Genomic DNA, 22,219 nt, shown 5'->3' with positions numbered 1-22,219 from the left:
TTCTTATTGTTTGTTACTGTGGTGCCACGTTGATGCAGTTATTGATACAAATGCCTAAACTTTGTTTTGACGTTGACCCAACTCTTCTTAAGAATGTTGAATTTTCCCAAAAAATACAACTAACTGTACAGAGAAAAGTATATTTTTCCTCCACATTACGTTCAAAATATTTAGAAATGTCCTGATCCTAAAATAACTTTGGCCACATTTTCATCTTAAATAGGCCTAATCCTGAAGATCCACTTAAAGTTCTAGGCTTATAAAAAGTGAAAAAACAAATGACAGATGGTTTCTTTTTCTATCACATGAAAGAACATTGTAACCTCTTGGATGTTCAGATGCTTACACACACGTAATGTCTGTGGTGGTTTAGGCTAAGGGGACAAAGGGTTAGACATAGATGAGCATCTTTTTTAATGCCCAGGTTACATGTGCTTAAAAAGAAGCTTTGATCACAAAGAAATCTCAATTTTTTTCTAGCGCATAAAAGTTCATTGATATTATCAATTCACATATGTTATTGTCCAATGCATAGTAGCAACAGTGCAGTTATTGAAAGGAACATCTTAAGTCCCATGCTTCTTCCACAATGCAATATAAATAAAGACATAATAAAAAAAAATAGGGCAAGTAGAAACAAACAGAAATAAAATAGGGCAAGACAATGTTGAAAGTGACCAATGTGCAGGTAAACTATAATATAACATAAGATTAGCACAAAATTGAATGTAAATCTGTACAGGATTACATTTTTTATCATTTTTATTTTTGTAGTAATATATACACACGAATTCTAAACCTCGCAAGTGTATGTTTTGCACATACATTTGGTGAAAACTTTCAAGGGACATCTCTTGAAACGCTTGTCCAGACATTTGCATATCTGCAGTGTAGTTCCTCCTTCAACCTCTGGGGTGTGACAGCAAGTTCATCAACAGTTCCTTTAGCACTTTCTAATGGCAAAGAAGAAGTTTCAGATTTGTTGGGGGGTGAGGGGCTGGCCTTTTTTTGTTCTGCTGAAGAATCCTGCTTGAATGGTGAGCAGGAGCACAACAGGCGGACCAGAGACCCCAGAGACGCGGACTGTCGGACTCATCACAGCGCCGGGAGGGAGCGCACTGTGGAGGGAGAAGAGCGGGCATCAGTCACACCGTATCGCCCTCCGGTTCTACCGTATCTACCTGCAGGGTCACCGGGCAGACGAGCCAGCTATTCCCGTTAGCCTCAACTCCTCTGTGGGCCTGGGGGGTTCTGGTAGTGGCAGGGGGGCGGGGGTACACCGATAGGGGAAGAGACTACACGCCGAGAGGAGGGGGCTGGAAGTCTGAGACGCTTCCAGCCTGAAGGGGCCGGTGGTTTGGCCACAGCACCCCCGGACAAACTAGCTTGTACCCGCGCTGCTAAGTGAATGGGATGGAGCCGGGACCGTCTGGCGATGGTAGGTTCATCTTTTCACTTTAACATAGTATCAATCCTGGCGTTAGAATTATGTCTGGAGACTGCATTTGGGAAAACCGTAGCTTGGCCTTAGCATCAGGGTGATGTAGAAGGAGACAACCCCGTCTGTTGAGAAAGTGTGAGATGGAGGTGGCTCTCCTGCAGACTGCATGCACACCACTGTGTGGAGAAGGATATTTTTAGCCAGATTTTAAGCTACAGACATGCATTTTGGAGCGCTGACAGTATCCTCAGCCATGCATGGGGCCATGGAGGTCGTGGGAATCGGGGTGAGGAGGGATGAGGTGAAGCCCGCCTTCCAGCAGCAGCACATCAGCAGCAGCATTTGGCTGCATCCAGCCTCCCCTTCACTGACAGCTTAGCTTAGCTTGTTTTAAGACTGTTTAACACATATGCATTACATTCGCACATTAGATACACAGGCCTAAGATCTGCAGAGAAAAATGCATTATTTATTTATCATGCACCAAAAAGAATCCTAAATTGTGATATCTGCCTATGGAGTTGACATGATCTGTTTTTAGTATAACAGAAGCATGTGCAGTGCATTGCAGTTGTATGTGAGGGTTTCACTCTGCATTGCATGCTTTAGATTTACAGCTAGTGCTTATCAGTGCCAGTGATGATCTTTATTTAGCAGGTTTCTTGTATGACACTGAGGTGTGGAGGCAGCCAATTAAAACATAAAGTAGGTAGTCTATATGCCAAGGTATAAAGTCCTCCTATTGTGGAAAACCTTGAACCCTGGAGTTTACTAATTAATGGGAAGGTTTTTATATTGAGAGTTATCTGAACACAACATATATTTTCCATTTGTACATTTATCCAGAGATAGAAATGACACTGTCAAACCAAATGCTGACCCTTAAGTTCACTTGAAAAGTTTTTATATTTTAGGATGGGGGAAGGGTCCCCCGGGGCCCCTCATCTCAAAGTCTGCTTTTGTGTGAAGTGTGATTATTCAATTGCTATTTTCAGAGATTGAGCTGATGGTCAACAGCCAATTATGAAGAGAGCCAAATGGTTTGGCCAAAACAATTGATGCATAATTGTCTGTTCCCTTTTGTTTATGTACTTGGCCTGTTGGGATCTTGTGACAAGGGTAGGGGTGTCCTGGTAATAATCAGCTACTCTGTCCAGTTTGGAGATTTTAATGTCATTGTAATATTATCTTTGAATGTCAGTGTGTACTTGTATACTTGTATTTAGACAGACAAGTATATCACACTTTCAAACTGCTAAAGCCATACAAGTCTAGACTGAAATATTTAAAAGCTACTTACTGATCCTTTAATTGTAAAAATGTTACTGTTTATTATCTATGTTTTAAAATGAGCTTACAGTTTGTTGTATGCAGATTTCACCAAAGGATTTTTAAAACATGCACATTTACCATTATGAACCAAAATAATGTGCACAAATCTACATGTTCCCTAAGTTATGACTATAAAAGTAGTAATGTCCCATGTGACGTGGGCTTATTGCTTGATATGTCAATGTGAAGACAGTTAGTGAGTGTTTTCCTGTTATGATGCAGCACCAAAGTCTGCTTTGAGTCTTAGCGCCCGGGAAAGAGTGCTATTGTCTTGGGATATGTGAAAGCGCTGGCTCCGCTTCTCACCATCTGCCTTCACTGGCACGAGGGCAAAGTGTGTGTCATTGTGTGTGTGCGTGCAACAATCACAACTCATGATGCTCAGATGCACACACACAAATGCTCTCTTACCCAAAGAGTATGTGTGGTCAACACATGTCCAGTGTCTGTGTTTGGGTGTTTGTCAGATGTCTTGTACATTTGATACTACACACAGACTCACACACTAAGCAGAGCATCTTGCTTAGTTTTATGGCTAATGTTAACCTTCCTGTCAGATTTGAAAAGCTTAGTCAGCATATCATTGAGGGGTTTGTTTGACCCAAGGATTTCGCTCGTAGCTTTTTAAAATGGGACTTTTCCAGTCTGGGATACACAGGCGCCTCAGACTGATTTGGGAACAGTGCAGGACCAAAAGGGGCCGGGCCAAGGTCTCTTCAGCATGACCACAGCGGCACCCTGCCTCCTCCCATCACACACACACACACACACACACACACACACACACACACACACACACACACACACACACACACACACACACACACACACACACACACACCCACACACACACACACACACGCACACACACACACACACGCACACACACACACACACACACACACACACACACACACACACACACACACACACACACACACACACACACACCCTGATATCCATGACAATGCTGTGTTGCCGAGGTGTCTCCATGGTGAGGCTGGGAATGTAGAGGGGGCCCCCTGCGTTTGTGTGTGTGAGGGAGGGTGATCACCGTAGCAAGGGCGCTCCCTCTGTCGTACACCCCTGCATTTGTGTGTGTGTGTTACGGAGGAGCGGGCAGCTGGGGTCTTTGTTGTGGTGCGAAGGGCTGTTCTCTGGGGACCAAGGTTAAGGCCCTGGGCCCCTTTCAGGCAGGAGTCACAGCTAACCTCACACTCTGCACCCAGTCTAGGACCCCCTTGTTTTTAAGATTGGGAGTGACCATGCTAGTATGGATGCTGAAAAACCCTTCAACGCGATTAAGGTTGTTAGCTGCAACAAAACACTGAAAGTTATAAAAAGGTTTGTCAGGTATTTTGAAAAGTGTAAAAATATTGTATGTTCCCTACAGCTGGGATGTGTTTAGAACAAACCTGAAGAATAAAGATCAATGTGTAAAATCATCCAAATCCTGCTTTGCTACACTATTAAAAAAAGAGTCTAATTTATTTCCCTTTTTTCTCCCGCCATAATTTATATTTCTACCATCCTCCCCCTTCTCATCATTGTCCATCCTCATCTGATCTAATCTGGTTAATCCTCCTCCTATTCCTTATGCCTTTTTTTTTAATACTCTCCTCAATCAACTTTTACCTTACTTCTTATATAACATACCTCTCTCCTTTCCCCCTGTCCCATATATATATATACATGTTACTTCTTAACTGTTTCATTCCCATTGTTTATCTCTGTCATGATCTTTCCCTCTCCTTCTTCCTGTTCCTGCCACTCTCTCCTGTGTCCACCTCACCATCATGTCCTCTCTTTTGCCCCTGTCTACGCTTCCTTCCCTGCCACATTTCTCACCCGTATTGCCCTCTCACAACCACTTCCTCTGCCACCTCCTCACTTAATCACGCTATTTGTTATGAATGCCTGCTTTGGCCATTTGCCCTTCCTCTGCATTAAATTATTCTTCTTTTCCTGCTGTTGCTTTGTGCTCATTCTTACCCTCTTTGATCTGAACCTCCTCCCCTCTGTCACCATTCCTTGTGGATGGCTCTCTATCTCTTTCCTGTCTAGTGCCCATGGGGGCCTTCCCCCCACCCCTGCAGCAGGTGTTCCATGCCCCCCGCCGGCCTGGCTTTGGCACCGTGGGCAAGCCCATCAAGCTGCTGGCCAACTACTTCGAGGTGGAGATCCCAAAGATGGACGTCTTTCACTATGAGGTGGACATTAAGCCCGACAAGTGCCCGCGGAGAGTCAACAGGTAAAAGGAGATGTGAAGACTGCGGCTACACCTTCAATAGTTCTTCTTGTCTATGATGTCCCACATCAATCTGAACGATCAGTACTAGTCAGCTGTCATGTTTCATTAGCATTTTTAAACTTTTGACAGCGAGGCATGCATTTTAAAAAGTCAACAAGCAGCTGAAATGTCTGCTGGAACGGCTTGAAATTGGATAATGAAAGAAAATTGGATTTAATGATGAAAGAAAGCAGTCACTTGTAATCACTGTGTTGACGTTCTTGCAGAAGGCAGCAACTAGCTATTTTCAACATGAACAATGCACCCCTGGATTTAAATGTCATTCTTTGTAACAACTCATTTATGTATTTTTCAGGTTGATTACTATTTATTTGTGTGGGAAAAAGAATGCCAACTAATGTAGAGACCTACAAGTCTGCCTTGCATGGATTGGTTTTCTTCACCATGAGTAGTGTTTGTAGCACGCAGCTCCGTTATGTAGGAAAATTAATATTTGATCGAAATTAAAGTGCATATTTAGGGATATTTAAATTACATAAATTAGCAGCTTCATTCTTCTTGCTTTAAACTGACTGTAAAGCCTGTGTTACAATCCTACCTGTATAAATACTCATCAACTTAAAGAGCAAAAGAAAGGTAATACAAGTCAATACATCTGTGCAGAATCAGGCAAAAAGGATGTTTCACAGCGCGTTGGGCAGTCGGAAGCTTCTCCATCTTTGGCTGCAGTCGCTGACAGATGGTGGAGTCAAAGTGAATCTTAACTGACCCTTTCACCTTGACTGTTGCCTATGCTGTGTGCTTGAAGGAGCCCTGGTATTAGGTAGCTTAATTGTTTGCTGTATATTAAAAGGTTTCTAACGATATGATTAGGTAGCATAAAGATGTTGTTAGTGGCTTGGTACATTTGTCATAAATGGCTAAAGTAAAATAGGCAACATCATTAAGATTGGAGCAGGTTCTATTGCAAAAGAAAAGCTTATTTGTATTCTATTCATTGCACAGAGCCACATTAGCATGGGTTGCTAAGTTACTTGGTAAATGTTTGCATGCTTTCATTTTTTACAGTGAAACTAATAATCCCTATATAGTTTGTACTGGCCCCCTCCATCTTTATTCCAGCTGTAACAAATATATATATATAAGTGCTGTTATGGTTATGATTTGCCACATTTATTACTTTCATCCAAGCATAAACATAAATGTATTTGTTTATGAGCGGGAATGCCATGCTGACATTTGTCAAAGCTCTCCAGAGTGCATGTCTCTCTAAATAAGACTTGCTTGGTCTGCCTTTGAGGATAAATGGAAACATGCAACACAATACATATGTTTTTGTTATGTTTGATTTAGGAGAATTTTTTCTTCTATGAATGCCATGTTCTGTTTTACTCAGCCTTCTCTGCTAAAGCCCAAACGTGTTGTATCATACTGAGGTGGCCAGTGTCTTGTCACTAGCCTTCTCCGGGAACTCTTGAGTTTATTGTCCCAGTGTGGCTGAGTAAGAGCCTTTGCCCGTTGGTGATTCATCAATAATCAGTTGGAGCCAGTGTCAAATCTGTCTTTCTATCTAGAAACATTCAACAATTATTATAATTTCCTAAGCAAAAATGGTATCTGGCTATTGGAAGCCATTCTCTGACTTTTGCATGTTTCCTCAAAACCAAATAATTCTTATTGTTAGTGGCATATAGAGTTATTATTTTCTGATTGAACATGCAAATCATTGCATTTAAGATCTCAGCAAAAGACAAGAGAGCACTCAAGGAGAGCTTTGTTCTTCCAAGTGTGTCAACAATAACATATGAACAAATCAGTAAACTTCTATTTCTGATAGAATAGTTGCTTGCTCAGAAAACCTGAAATTACCTTCTCACGTCTTTTTTGGATTTGGGGTACAAGACAAAGGTTCCCAAAAGGCATCCAAAGGTCATGCCCTTTGACCTCTTATTTTTAGACCAATTGAACATCCCCCACACTTGATATGAAGGCCAAGGCACTGTGCACTGAAAGGTGGCCCCACGCCCACAACCTAACTCTTTTTGTCCTGGCCTCTACCCCTGTGACCATGAGATATTGCACCCAACAGCTGCATCCTGCATGATCAATATTCTATCTTCTGGAGAGCTGCACCCCCCCTACCACGATCACAATGGCGATGGCTTCACTAGGCACAGCAGTTCTTGTTAATCTCATTCCATTTTGTGTGTTTGTCTTCCTACAGAGAGGTGGTGGAATACATGGTGCAACACTTCAAGCCCCAGCTCTTTGGCGACAGGAAGCCGGTGTATGACGGCAAGAAGAACATCTACACAGTGCTAGCACTTCCTATTGGGAGTGAGAAGGTAAACGTTTACACTGGTCTTGCTTTACATCATGCCATTCCCGCACACTCAGGGATCAATAACGTAGATCTTAAGCCTTTTTCGAGTTAGAGTAAAACTATATCTCTAGGGAGGAAGGGTTTAGTGAAAATGATTGAACAAAAAGTGCTATTTATCTCCTGCAGAGCACATATGTCTATCCCAGTGTTCATAACAAAAACAGACGCCCACTCTTTTATGAAAAACTGTTTCTGTCAGGTTGGAGAATTTTTGTCTCCATATGTTTTTGAGTACAAAGCGTTCTGCTTTCAGTTATTTCTAGTCTTAAAGTAAAAGCGCTTATTCTATTTGCTTTCTTGATGAGAGTTAGATAAGAAGATCAAAACCCTTTTTGTAACTGTCTTACCACAGCCAGTTAATTTAGTTTAGCATACATAAGGATTAAATACATAGGGGATTAAATACTCCAACTCAAAAACTGCAATTTGTGAAGTTTATATTTTTGTACAGATTCAAGCAACACAATATGGGTGGTTATAACTAGTGAGCTTCAGACGTGCTAGTGCAGATTTTGTTTCTTTCTGACAGTTTGGCTTGCAGTTTTCCTCAGTTTCCTGTCTTTATGCTAAGCTAATCTATTAGGAGGTTGGTTGTGGTTTCAAATTCACCATTGAGAGTGGTATTGATTTTCTCCTCTAACACTTAGAGAGAAAGCACATTAGTTTACATCAAACTATTTATTTAGGGCTTCAGACCATAGACTATACATAAAAGGATCAGACACATGTGGTAATGCATATAGTCACATATAAGAATTTATACAGCGATGAAAACCAAAAAATGCCCTTTTGAGTAATGAATCCTGTACAACTGAAGTTCACATTATACTACACAGCCTGGTAATTTGCTTCTCTTGCATAGTCCATCTTCAATCCAGTTCTGGAAATAGTTTTCTGTCTCCTGCAGCCTTGTTCTTTACCTCTCCTCTCTGTATCTGTCCTTTCTTTCCTCTATTTCTCCAGGTGGAATTTGAGGTAACTATTCCAGGTGAGGGCAAAGACCGAATCTTCAAGGTGTCCATCCGTTTTCTGGCCAACGTGTCCTGGCGCCTGCTGCAGGAGACTCTGGTCAGCGGCCGGCTGCAGGTCCCCCTCGACTCGGTTCAAGCCCTGGACGTGGCCATGCGCCACCTGGCCTCTATGAGGTAGACCATAACAACCCTTTCCCTCTTTGTCTCAAAAATACAGACATACTGCAACTCTCCTGGTGAAGTGAAATTGAGTTATATTCAGATTGATAAGGTGTGTTTTTTCCAAGTCGACAAAATGACTGTGCAGTCTGGTGAGGTTTACTGTGTTGTTCCATTTATATGCATTTTAGACATTAAACCTTCAGGGGTCAGAGTCACTTAACAAAAGTTGTTAGCTGAGACCTGTGTGAATGTGTCCACCTAACAAGGCAATACTGATATCATGATGACTCGCCCTGAAAACGGTCAAAAAGAAAGTCTTAAAGTCACAGATCATTGTGGAAAGTATCAGTTCAGTAATAATGTCTTCCCATGTTTTAGCCTGTTTCAGACAAAACCAGTACAGTTCCTCATTACTCTTATATCGGTGTTTTTCTATGCAGTTGTTCTTGTTCCCCCCCCCCCCCCCCCAAGAGTGCTTTCAAGTGATTTTAGGTGCAAAATTATTCTGCAACGCCCCCTACATGAGACCGCAACATTTGTGAACATGAAGTCATGCTGAGGTCATGCTTTTGAATTAAGTTCATGCTCCTCCAATTAGGTACACTCCAGTGGGCCGTTCATTTTTCTCCCCACCTGAAGGATACTACCACCCACTGGGTGGGGGGAGGGAAGTCTGGTTTGGTTTCCACCAGTCTGTGCGCCCCGCCATGTGGAAGATGATGCTTAACATTGATGGTGAGTCACTGAAGGGACCGAGTGTGTGAAGTCAGTCAGTGATCTCGTGTTTTTTACTGACATTGCATAACTGGGCAGACAAAACATATATAATATACTCTAGGAACAAAGCAAGACATTTTAACAATCATTACATACACTATAATCATATATAATAAATATAAGCTTCTCTGGCTGCTTATAACATTCATTTGGCTGTAATAAATGCATTAAATTGGGATGTAAAGCCTTATTACATTTGTGAATTTACATGCACCTCTTTGTTAAATTGTCCTTCTCTGACCTGTATGGACTCTTTGCTGTTCTCTGTCTCCCTCTAGTGTCCGCCACGGCTTTCTACAAAGCCCAGCCTGTTATTGAGTTCATGTGTGAAGTCTTGGATATCCGCAATATCGACGAGCAGCCTAAGACTCTCACTGACTCCCAAAGAGTTCGCTTCACCAAGGAGATTAAAGGTGGGCCACTGGCCGGTGTGTAAAGTGCATTCCAACACTCCATGATAAACCTTTCACAAAAAAATAAATGTACACATTATTGCCTCTGTCGTAAGATTCTGTTTCTCACATCAGAGGCCTGTACTACGAAGCAGGATTTTCGTTTAGCGGGCTAACTTCAGGGGAAACTCGGGCTTTCCGGTCCTACGACGCTGGTTCTCTTTTTAGCGGGCTAGATCTCCATGGTAATTTATGCTGTGCGGCTAACCTGCCCCGGAGCAGGTTAGGTTGCAGGCTAAGAGATCAACTCAGTGAAAGCACCGCCTGCTGACCAATCAGAGCCCAGTGTGCAGAGTTTAAATCGATTAAGTCATATTACAGGAGAAAGGAAATACAGTTTAAACCTCCGTTGCAGGAAAGACGGCCGTCAGAAATCACCGACTGTGTGAACGTGAACATTAATAGAATATCACCTCCCATCTTCAGAGCAATCTGACTATTATAACATTAGCGTTAAGAAAGCTTAATTACATATCTGCCACGACATAAGTAACCGGATCAGAGTAACATAAGTACAGTCCACGGCACTGAGTCGATGTGTCCCATTATCATTCATATCACATCACAATGTATCATATATCTCCTTATCTGAGTCAGCTGAGCCGTATCTGGCCGTGCAACACTAACAGTGTCACATACTGTATGCAGAAGTATTATTTTAAGCAACACATTAAGTTGACGAAACACTCGAGACAAATGTAATTAAAGTCAGATCCACTCGTGTTTTAGACGGGCAGTGATATCATAAACCTGTTAATGTACGCATTCAAACACTTTTTCTTTTTCCAGCTGTAGGCTATTCACCTTGTAGGTGCAGCTATGTGGCTTTTATCCTGGATAAAGTGTTTAAGTCATGGATGTTTAAAGTTGAACTTCTTCATATTTGACTAATATTAAAGTTGACTTTTCATTCAGGAAGTATGACGCTGCGCTGTCAGTACGCTTCTCCATGATTGTGATTGGTCGAATGCTCCAAATACCACCGCTTTCATGTGAATGCGCACCAAACTAGATACAGCACGGCTGGCTTGAGCGATCCACTTGATAACCAGCGTCGTAGGACAGTTTAGCGAGAGCGCGTATGTTTTGGATTAGGCCAACCGGCTAACTCAAACATAATCCAGGTTATGTTGAACCAGCTTCGTAGTACAGGCCTCAGGTGTGATGCGTTGCTCCTTTTCTTGTAATTTCGATTCCTCTTGTGTTTGTGTTAATTATTTTGTTTATCACTTATTGTTGTCATTAACAGGCCTAAAGGTGGAGGTGACCCACTGTGGACAAATGAAGAGAAAATATCGTGTATGCAATGTCACCCGACGACCTGCCAGCCACCAAACGTAAGTACACAGACCATATAATAGGAGTCTGATCTGTTATTATTGTAATAACTTAACACCTGGATGAATCAGCAATTTAGGAGCTGGGAAGTGATGCATTGGTGTATTTAAAATTATTTGCAGCATAACAGCAAAGGCAATTTCTTAATACAGATCATACAGTAGTTCACGTTTGTCGTTTCTTTATCCAGGTTTCCCCTCCAGCTAGAAAGTGGGCAGACAGTAGAATGTACAGTGGCCCAGTACTTCAAGCAGAAGTACAACCTGCAGCTAAAATACCCCCACCTACCCTGTCTACAGGTGGGGCAGGAGCAGAAGCACACCTACCTGCCTCTGGAGGTGAGAAAGATCTGAAAGAGTTATGTGATATATGTTTGTATTCTGACTTGATGCATTCAGGATTGAATAAACAATGTTTCACCCTAATGACTCTTGTTTGCTGGTTCCAGGTGTGTAACATTGTAGCAGGTCAACGATGCATCAAGAAGCTGACAGATAATCAGACCTCCACGATGATCAAAGCCACGGCTCGCTCTGCGCCCGACAGACAGGAGGAGATCAGCAGGCTGGTGAGTTGTAGAGATAACTGGTGGGACAACAACAACAACGCATGAGAATGTATGACTGATTTAAAGTTTATACTCAGGGATTGTGGGATCTGATGGATGGTGTTTTTCTCTTCACAGATGAAGAATGCGAACTTCAACCTGGACCCCTACATCCAGGAGTTTGGGATCAAAGTGAAAGATGAAATGGCTGAGGTGACAGGCAGGGTGCTACCTGCCCCTATCCTGCAGTATGGAGGACGGGTAAGAACCAATTAAATTATTATTGCAAAAATGTAATCAGTTTTTGAGTTACGCCAAAAGAGTCTTTAAGTCGTAGGTCAGAAAGACTTAAGTTGCATTTCTCGCACACTGTCAAGTTCCGCTGGTTTTTTGCAGACTCCCCACTTGAAAGGGACTTGAGGCATCTACTGGACGTTAATAACAGGATTCCACTCCGCGGCTTTTCTTTTAGACTTTTTATTTAGTAGATTAATCAGCTTCATTCAGCAGCTTTAATCAGCAGCTTCAATCAGCAGCTTCATTCAGCAGCTTCATTCAGGTGAAAAACCTTTAAACAAGAAAGGTGCATTTTAGTGATCAAAACAAACAAAACATGTAAATAAACATGAATGAATAACTTTCTCCCCTTTTTAGCAGGACTCTTCAGTGGGTCAAAACAACAGGATTCTAAGTAAATCATAAATTAAACTTTTCAAATATAAATCCCTGGTTCTCCCACCTATCCCTCCGAAGATAACCAACAGAGCATCCAAGCACAGAATGCCCCCCACAACCAGCGCACCACACTGAAACCTACTCTCTGAGCAACGCTGCGCAGAGTTTTGACGAGACACGTGACACACACGCAAACAATCCAAACAGAACATAACATCAGCGGCTCTGCGGAGCTCTTACACAACATTTTGATCTGCTCTTACCGGCTGCCTGTCCTGACTTAGTAGAAAAATGCCTCCCGTCTGCATGCTTCCGTCTCCCTGGATCGCACACAGCAACTATTTAAATACCGTCTTCCTACTGCAGCTGAGGCTCTCTGATTAGGGTGAGGAGGCAGGACTGCCTGCGATCGTTTACACCTGTTGACTATCCCTACTAATTGGTGACTTGTTTTCTGACTACTTGTAGTCTGTTTTTACTCTTGTATTTATTAAAGCCTTAGGCTCCGTTTGACTTTACACACACACACACACACACACACACACACACACACACACACACACACACACACACACACACACACACACACACACACACACACACACACACACACACACACACACACACAGAGTTGTATACATAACTTTGTGGTATATCTGTTCTCATTTGTTTTAAACTTTCTCTCCCCCTGTCCCCTCTCTTCCACAGAATCGTGCCATCGCAACTCCAAACCAGGGCGTGTGGGACATGAGGGGGAAGCAGTTTTATAACGGCATTGAGATCAAAGTGTGGGCGATTGCCTGCTTTGCCCCCCAGAAACAGTGCAGAGAAGAGGTGCTTAAGTAAGTACTAACCAACAGTGGGAATACATTTTTTAGAAGGAATTATATCATTTCCCCCTACACCTCTTCTCAAGTCACAGATCCTCTTTTATTTTAGCTGTTAGGAAGAGAAAAAATATAAATCCACCAGACTGAAATACCATGAATAATTCATGTATAATATAGTTAATAACATTCCTGTTTATAATGTCCTACAAAATATGTCATGATTTTTTCTTGGCAAAATAAGTTAGGGATGACTTTACCTTACATTTAGTTAAGAAACACATTATTTATTACACTCCAGTTAAGACACTTGCCACTTTTTAGTGAAAAACTAACAATTTGAAATGCTGAATTGTATCTAAACTGATCTTATTTCCTTTCAGAAACTTCACAGACCAGCTGCGTAAAATCTCTAAGGATGCTGGGATGCCCATCCAGGGTCAGCCATGTTTCTGTAAATACGCCCAGGGAGCGGACAGCGTGGAGCCCATGTTCAGACACCTGAAGAACACTTACTCTGGACTGCAGCTCATCATCGTCATTCTGCCCGGAAAAACTCCTGTCTATGGTAGGCAGTATTTTTCCTTGGAAATACACTTTGTCTGGCATCATTAAAATACATCAAGAAATATTGCTTGAATGCTGAACTAGAGAAAATGCATCCTCAGTCTGTTCCCATTTCCAAACTGTCCCCTTTTAGCGGAGGTAAAGCGCGTTGGGGACACCCTCCTGGGCATGGCCACGCAGTGTGTCCAGGTGAAGAACGTGGTGAAGACATCACCTCAGACCCTCTCCAACCTCTGCCTCAAGATCAACGTGAAGCTGGGAGGCATCAACAACATCCTGGTGCCTCATCAACGGTAAGCTGCTGTCTGGGCACTTACAAGCCAAGTTTTGTATTGTGTATTAGGTCTCCAATTCCAAGTTTTAGAGAAATTATAGCACACAAAGTTAGCTGGATGACATTGTTTTGACTCATCTAAGTTGTTCAGCCTGTTATGATAATATAACTCCCCCTACTGCCTTTTATGAGCAAGTCTAATTTGCATCTCCTCCTCCATGTGCTGTCTCAGGTCAGCAGTGTTTCAGCAGCCGGTTATCTTCCTGGGAGCAGACGTCACACACCCCCCTGCTGGAGATGGCAAGAAGCCCTCCATTACTGCTGTAAGTCTGAAATAAAACCTTCATTAAACAACACTAGTTGACCCTGAACATAACCTCAGGAAAAAAGAAAGGAAATGTGCAAATACTGCGGGTCAGTCAAACCAGGGCATGCAGGTTGAGCTATTAAGTAAGATTTGACAGCATTTCTCAATATGACGTTATTCAGACACTTAATTATTACATTTAACCAAATTGATATGCATGATAGTGAGGCAGGCTCTGTCCCCTGCTGCTGTTTGTTTTTGTCAAAGCCGTGTTTCAGCTACAACATACAGAGGGTTGAATCAAAGCTATATCTGATGAATGAGAAAGCTATAAAAAAGTCTATCTATTTTTAAGAATATAGTTGTATAAAGTGAAATTGGATTGTTAGTGTGTATCACAGCGTCATGTGGCTTCGCTGATGGCAGTCCAGATGCTCAGTCGGCAGGCGCACTCGAAAGGGAAAAAACAAAAAAAACAAGGTCATGTAAATAATGCAAATGTCCACAAGATGTCATAGAAAGGCTAACACCCATGGTTGTGGTTGCCTGGTTACAGTGGCACTATGTGACAACGGTGCACAGTTATGCTAGTAAAAGAAAAATAACACAGCCATAAATAGTATGTTTAATATAGAAGAGCTAAAACACCCTTAATATTGAGAAGCTAATCAAAAAACTTTAAAAAACAAACATTATTTCTCATCTGAGTGTTTATTATCAACTTCACCCAAATGATTGCAGGGAAATACTCATATGTTTATTGACTGTCAGATACATGAGATTAATTAATCACTTGCCTTTGTAACTTGGGAGTGCCGTTTTTAATTAATTTTGACATTTTTGTTAAAACCATCATTAGTTGCACCACTAATTCACTGATTTAATAAGTATTGTTTACTCTTGAGGCAGTACATAACTCTCAACCAAGCAATTTTGAATGAATAAATGTAGAAGTTCCCATAATAAACTGAAGTCTGCAGTCAATCTGAGTGTTCATTTAGACAAGTATGCAATACAAATGGGGCTGAACAAAGAAAATAAATTAGTAATGAGGGAAGTTAGTGAGGGATTAAGGAAACCAAATGGCTCATCACTGACTCACGTTCAGAAAGGAAATGACGTCATTCCTCGTTCCGCCCTTGACCTCAGCTCAACTCTGGTTGGCTGTGTTGTTGCCTAGCAGTTATGACAAATGTTGTAGTCACAAATGCAGAGGATGGGAGAGAAAAGTGGATCTGTCTGTTCCTCCTGACTGAGGAGCAAAGTGTGGTTGTAGACAGTGCAGAGGAAGAGTATGAAGTAAAAAAAAAGCTGGGTGTGGTTCTCCCACAACTCCTAGAGCATACATATATAAACATTTACACAAATAACTGCTAACAGGGGATTTAGATGTAGTCGACTAACATTTTTTCTTTTGTCTTTCCATTCAACATATGATGGATGCCTTTCTGCAAAGCACCTCATAATGTGTTACCAGCAGGAATCCAATGATAGTGCCCTGCTCACCTCACCTGTCACTTCCTCCCTCCCTCTCTTCCAGGTGGTAGGCAGTATGGACGCTCATCCCAGCAGATACTGTGCCACAGTGCGAGTCCAGAGGCCCAGGCAGGAGATCATTGAGGATTTGTCTTACATGGTGCGTGAATTGTTAATTCAGTTCTACAAGTCGACTCGGTTCAAGCCCACCAGGATCATTTTCTACAGAGACGGTGTTCCCGAGGGACAGTTGCCACAGGTAATAAGAAGTCATGGTTGTTGAGATACTGATATAGTATAGACTCAATATGCCTTATTTTTTATTACTTAAACTTATGCTGGCATACTTCTGCTGGAAAAGTGCATTTTAGTATATCAGCTTGACTGCTAATAAACAACGTCTTTGTTCTGGTGTGCAGATTCTCCACTACGAGCTGCTGGCCATCAGAGATGCGTGCATTAAGTTGGAGAAAGACTATCAGCCAGGCATCACATACATTGTTGTGCAGAAACGCCACCACACACGCCTCTTCTGTGCCGACAAGTCTGAAAGGGTGAGCTTTTAAGTTTAAAAAAATCTAAAAAAGACTTGCATACTTGTCTTAATATTTAATAATGATCATATTGGTTTTTTCTTTTAATAGATTGGGAAGAGTGGAAATATTCCTGCCGGGACGACAGTGGACACCAGCATCACTCATCCCTTTGAGTTTGACTTCTACCTGTGCAGCCATGCAGGCATACAGGTAATGAGAACAGGACAACCATGTTATAGTGGTCTGTCATTGGTGTAAGTTATCTCTTCACGTTGCATTTGGTTGTTTTTGTTGTTAAGCATTTTCTTAAACGGATGTTTCATCACATTTCTTCCCTTTCTCTGTTTCCAGGGTACCAGCCGGCCGTCTCATTACTACGTCTTATGGGACGACAATCGCTTCACGGCTGACGAGTTGCAGATTCTAACGTACCAGTTGTGCCACACGTACGTGCGCTGTACCCGCTCCGTCTCCATCCCTGCGCCAGCCTACTACGCTCGTCTTGTGGCCTTCCGCGCCCGCTACCATCTGGTGGACAAAGAACATGACAGGTGAGTGTGGTGATGCAATTTGGACGCATGGTTTTGCAAAAGCTCATTGTTTGTGAGGAAATGTCTTGTTTCCCAAAGTTCTCAGGAGCAAAATATGTTTTGTTTTGTATTCTGTCTTTGGGAAAAGGGAAATATTTAAAGCTCAATTACTTTTTTTTATCATAAATATGTTAAACGTAAATTACATTAGACTTAAAATTAGGGTAGGAAATGAATAATGATGTGTCCTTATATCTTTTTTAATCATATACCATCATTTCATTCAGTTTGACCTGTCTACAATTATAAAATGGCACATGTTTTATTGTTTCATCATAATAGTTCTAGTTTTTTCTTACATTTAAATGAGACAGGATGTAGTTGGACACAATATGCTGCATTTCTCTCCCCAATGCGCTATCATGGACTTGTTCTCTAACCCAACGTGGGATTTGGACCCCCGAGTTTGAGACTTTATTTCGATAATAATTACATATATAGTTTAACTGATCATTGTTCTGCAACTTTTCCCCCGTCATCTCTGCAGTGGAGAGGGCAGCCATGTGTCCGGGCAGAGTAACGGTCGGGACCCCCAGGCGCTGGCTAAAGCTGTTCAGATTCACCACGACACCCTGAGGACCATGTACTTCGCCTGAGCTACACCTACCATCACCACCATCGACCCCCCCCCCCACCTTAATTCTACCTGAGTTGGCACATGGCCAACCATCACCTCATCCCCATCCCTTATTCCCAATGACTGCCCACCACACATACGCCACAGACCTGCCAGTCATTCACCTGAAGAACACAAGGCGTTCACCTGTGCAACACAGGCAGACTCTACAGCCTCATGCACTCAAACAGTTATCCATATTATTATTATTGTCATTTCTTTGTTTTTACTTTACCAGGGCTATTTCTCTTTTTCATGTTGAATTTTTAAACATGGTTATTATTATTATTATTATTATTATTATGTAATTGTATTGTACACTACATTCACACCCCTTTTGTATTTAAGTATGTAATACGGATAGGAGGAAAACAGGCAGGAAAAAAAGAATACAAAAAAAAACAAATAGTTGCCACCTCAATGCTGCCTCTTGACCTATCCGGATGCCAGTGTCCAAGCCCCTTAATGTGGATCCTCCAGAGGGGGTGGTACTGGGCACGCACACTTACTTGTATCATTTCATGTCATGAACTACATTCATGTTTTTGAATAATGTTATTTTTTTAAATGCCTTGAGGAGTCTGAGGTATGGTACAATAGCACTTAGCATTAGCATGTAGGTGCCACCAGTCCTGCACAAAATAGTTTGTTAGTACATTGGAGGCTAGCCCTCTGGTCTTTATATTAGCAGAGACAGAAAGAGCAGGTGTAGCATATCGTAGATATAGGAGAGAATCCTGCCGCACTCTCTATGCTGGTTGTTGAGGCCCTTAGAGTTGTAGCTTATAGAGGTAAGCCTAGCAAAACAATAGAGGGACCATTTGCATAGAGTGTATCAAATATACTTGCACCCCATGCACCTAAACCAGCATTATTAACCAGCCAAATGTGATGCCAACCAATGGAAAAGGGGTCCTTCAACAGGAAGATAATCCTTTTTTTCTGTATGCAAAGCTCTTATAGGATATTCGAGGCACATTTCTTTTAATTTACTTTTAGATTATTTGTTTTACTCAAATGGTGAGACTTGTCTGTGCTGAGGCTTGCCACAGACTAGATTGAAGTTTTACACCCACATATGCATAGCTTTCATAACAAATAGGTAACTATGGCAATAGGCAAGGTCAACACTCTGTAGATTTGAATGCAGGCAAATATAAATCTGTGATCAAGTGCTGCAAAGCTGAACTTACTCTGAACTTACTCTCAGCAATTTAACTTGCTCCGATCATTCTGCACATTCCAACATGTATCAGTAGAGATGGTGCACTCTAATCTTCCACCTGCAAACTTCTTTGCGTTCCTTTTACACTTATATCCCCAAAGCTCTTCCCTCTGCGGGCATTTACAATTATTAGCCTGAAAAGCAGAAGCACACACATCGTCCCTCTCCGTCTCTTTAGCATGTAGAGACCAACCTCTTCAAATGCACTTGTCCCCTTATTCCCCTCTAAGCCAAACTATCCCTCGTCCCCTTCCCATCATCACATTCTGTCCTTGCTTTGTATCCTCACTTTTAAACATCACATACCCGCAGCATCCCCTTACTTGTGCTAGCCAATCCCCATTGGTGCTCTGTGTGCATGGGCAGCACAGATAGGGGATTGCTACATTGAACAGGGTGTGCCATTACTACTACAACATATTCCCTGCCTTTACATATAGTCACTTTCTGGATTAATGAAAACAATGCATGTACTTATTTTTTATGACTGGATATTCTGAGCCACCTTATTTTGGTTTACTTAGAGGTAGGAGCCTTGCGCTCGTCACTGCCTGTCAGTTTTTGCCTCGATTGTGTATCGGTTATAAAGACTTTTTCCTTTGTCATTATTATGATGATGATGTGACTCGTGTCAGATATTTTCTCAAGAGGGCACTGTGGAAACGGTCTCAAAATTCCACCTCAGTTGCCGTTAAAGCGCCTCAAATCTTGTCTGATGGTAAAAATTGTTTTGAGGTGAATTGGATCAAAAGATAAGAGATCAGAAGATTCTTAAATCGTGTTTATTAACTTGTCAAATCAAAATGCCTTTGTACACCGTTTTACTGATCTTTCGTTGTGTCCAAGGTGATTTGTATATATAAATATATAATATTAACCCGTTATGTATTTTGGCTCACCAGTTGCCAAGCCTTTCACAGTTGGGGCCAGTCTTTAACCTTCATTTTGTGATGAAAAAAGTAAAGAAAAATCAGTCTTGGGGCATTTCCCACTACCACTGAAACCAGATGCAGTTCTTCAGTCACTGAAGCCACAAAGCACCTTGCAAAGGGGGGAGACGAAATGGCAGTCACCCTGGAAATGCATCATGTGGACACCGGAGAGTCCACTCCTCTCCACACAGCCTCACTGTCCGACTAAGCAATATTGAAGCCACTGATCAAGAACAGTCCTTGTCATAGCACTTCCCAATATATTTGAATGAAAGGACATGAAAGCATATTGTTTTGGCTCTGTATGTGATAGTATGAACTCTGTTGGGGCGGGTTATTTTTTAAAGAAAAAATAAATTGTTTTTTATTATCCTGTTGTGCTTATTTTTATATAACTGAAAAAACAGTATTGTTTGCTCTGATTTTGGTTGAATCTATTCTTAAAAAGGAATCATCAAGATAAAATGTAACTTATACATTTTCCATTACACATCAGAAGCCCAAAACCTTCTGTTCAGCAAAAATATTATAACAAATATTTCTCATGCACTGTTCAAAATTGAAAGTTTGGGCTATTTTGATGCAATGAGTTTTCATTCCGACTATTGCAAAGAAAACCTGCAATATACACATTTAAGGTGTTTAGTTTACTACTTCTGATCTTGAACTTCTCTTAAATGTACTTAAACTTAGCATTATATAATGCCTCTTTTGAATATTTAAACATAACATAGAACTATAATTCACCATTAGCATATTTAAATAATACATGTCAGATCCCCTGTAATACAAGAATAATTGTCTGTTATGAAATGAATCATTTTAGGGAGTTTCCATTGTGATGAATATAATCATTGAACACTTAAATAGGACTTTATGTAAACCTGGAGCAAATTCACAAGCTACCCTGCAGCATACAAAGTAAATAACAATTGCTGCACCTTTACCAGCTTTGATATCACTTTAATGCAACAATAATTCTAATCAAAACATATTGTATAACAAGTACTTTTACTTTTGGTACTTTAAGTAGGCTATATTCTGATTCTGATACTTTTCTTTATTTTTATTTTAACATTTTGATTGCAGGACTTTTTCTTGTAAAAGTGTATTCCTACTCTCTAATACTTGTTCTACTTTTACTCAAGTACAAGATTTGAGTTCTTCTCTGAGGAAATGCATATTTTATACACAATTTATCCATATTAATGTAAAATTGGGGGTTAACTTTTGATGAAGGCGGAGTTGATTCTTCTGACGTGTGGTGACACAGAGCCCACCTCTTCCTGTCGGTGTCAGAAAGGCAACTTCACCATATTTAGCTGCTTGCCGAAGCCCCGCAGAGTTGATCTGTCAACCTGACCGAAAGCCTTGACACTTGCTGGCGGACTCTGCCGGGTTTATTTCGGCATAGGGATACAAGCTAAAGAGAACAACGTCGTTGGGATATGGTTGTTAGGGAAACGAGGCTGTGTCAGTGGCGGTTTAGAAGTAACCGTCGTCTGTCAGAATTTCAACTACCAAACAGCCGAGCTAGCCATTTAGCTAATTACTGAAGACCACCGAGAGCTCGCTGTGCAGGGGACACGCATTAATGTCGCCTCTGGTGAGGATCATCCATCGGTAGGTGTTCATTTGGACTCAGTGACCCCGCTGTGATGATATCCTGACAGTTCATCTCGTCCGTTCCTGACACTTTCCTAAGCCTGGCTAGCGAGCCCACTTGGCTAACTAGCCGGTTTTTAAACTGCCTCAGCGTCGCAACCAGCTTTCGCCGTGGCAGTGAACCCCCGGTTTAATACGTTGACCGTGTGCGAACCTCGGTGTGCGGACACGGGGGACGCCGAAGACCCCCGTCTTGCGGAAGGACCGTACCGAAGGGCCCCTGTTTTATGACAGTCTGCGAGGAGAGAGGAGCTAGCAGAGAGGACACTCGGCCATTCAGCGCGGCAGAGGCGGTGCGCTGCAGAAGGAGACACCGGACTGCACGGAGGAAGAGTCCCACACGTTTGGCTACTGTGATCCGGGAGTTATCCGGACAGAGACCTCATGAATGGAACTCGGAACTACAGGTAATTATTCCGTTTACATGCAGAGGTGGAAGAAGTGCTCAGATCCTTCTTAAGTAAAAGTAGAAGTACTTAAATATACTTAAAGTACAAAAAGTAACGGTACTTGTTATGCTGAGTGGCCCATTTCAGAATAATTTATATCATAGGCTATGCTATGATTATAATTATTTATGCATTCAATTGGAGCATTTTTTAATAACTTTGTATACTGCAGGGTAGCTTGTGGATTCACTCCATGTGTAACTAAATTCATATTTAAAGGTGGATTATATATCACATAATTGATCAAAATCTGCAAAGTAACTAAAGGTATTAAATACATCTACTGGAGTAAAAGTACACTATGTACCCCTTAACTGTATTGGAGTAGAAGTACAAAGTAGCAAAACATGTCCCTCAAAATTGTACTTATTAAGTACAGTACTTGAGTAAATCTACTTAGTTTCCTTACACCACTGGTTGCATGTG

The 22,219-nt window shown here is 41.6% G+C and overlaps 2 protein-coding genes across 4 annotated transcripts in view; both read left to right on the top strand.

Moving 5' to 3' along the window:
• The first annotated feature begins 1,283 nt into the window (after positions 1 to 1,283).
• ago1 (argonaute RISC component 1) lies at positions 1,284 to 20,049 on the top strand. Of its 2 annotated transcripts, none has more exons than XM_034101516.2 (19): positions 1,284 to 1,438; positions 4,838 to 5,024; positions 7,249 to 7,369; positions 8,371 to 8,552; positions 9,139 to 9,275; positions 9,596 to 9,730; positions 11,019 to 11,106; positions 11,298 to 11,445; positions 11,556 to 11,675; positions 11,793 to 11,915; positions 13,038 to 13,171; positions 13,540 to 13,724; positions 13,857 to 14,016; positions 14,230 to 14,320; positions 15,845 to 16,039; positions 16,200 to 16,334; positions 16,425 to 16,526; positions 16,668 to 16,867; positions 17,394 to 20,049. In XM_034101516.2, exons 1-19 carry the CDS (start codon positions 1,414 to 1,416, stop codon positions 17,500 to 17,502), a joined length of 2,577 nt encoding a protein of 858 aa, XP_033957407.1. In that variant the 5' UTR covers positions 1,284 to 1,413; the 3' UTR covers positions 17,503 to 20,049. The 2 variants fall into 2 exon arrangements, with proteins under 2 accessions (XP_033957407.1, XP_033957406.1); XM_034101515.2 differs by having other exon boundaries at positions 9,596 to 9,745.
• Positions 20,050 to 20,939: 890 nt separating this feature from the next.
• ago3a (argonaute RISC catalytic component 3a) overlaps positions 20,940 to 22,219 on the top strand; it is a 36,742-nt gene continuing 35,462 nt past the window's right edge. The window contains exon 1 of one of the 2 annotated variants that reach the window (XM_034101514.2): positions 20,940 to 21,751. In XM_034101514.2, coding sequence (XP_033957405.1) covers positions 21,733 to 21,751 — 19 coding nt within the window. In that variant the 5' untranslated portion in view covers positions 20,940 to 21,732. The remainder of the gene's footprint in view (positions 21,752 to 22,219) is intronic. The other variant, XM_034101513.2, reaches the window with a different exon arrangement.

The sequence above is a fragment of the Pseudochaenichthys georgianus genome, chromosome 16 (genome assembly GCF_902827115.2).
Source record: "Pseudochaenichthys georgianus chromosome 16, fPseGeo1.2, whole genome shotgun sequence".
In the NCBI taxonomy this organism is placed as follows: domain Eukaryota; kingdom Metazoa; phylum Chordata; class Actinopteri; order Perciformes; family Channichthyidae; genus Pseudochaenichthys; species Pseudochaenichthys georgianus.
Note: the sequence above shows the minus strand (reverse complement) of the source record. Positions and strands in the feature narration are given on the sequence as shown.

Bases quoted from the DNA above. Each gene is read 5' to 3' on its own strand.
- ago1 (XM_034101515.2), top strand. From the start codon at position 1,414: ATGGAGCCGGGACCGTCTGGCGATG. The intron at 13,172-13,539 runs GTAAGTACTAAC...ATTTCCTTTCAG, and splicing joins TGCAGAGAAGAGGTGCTTAA to AAACTTCACAGACCAGCTGC. The intron at 16,040-16,199 runs GTAATAAGAAGT...TCTGGTGTGCAG, and splicing joins CCGAGGGACAGTTGCCACAG to ATTCTCCACTACGAGCTGCT.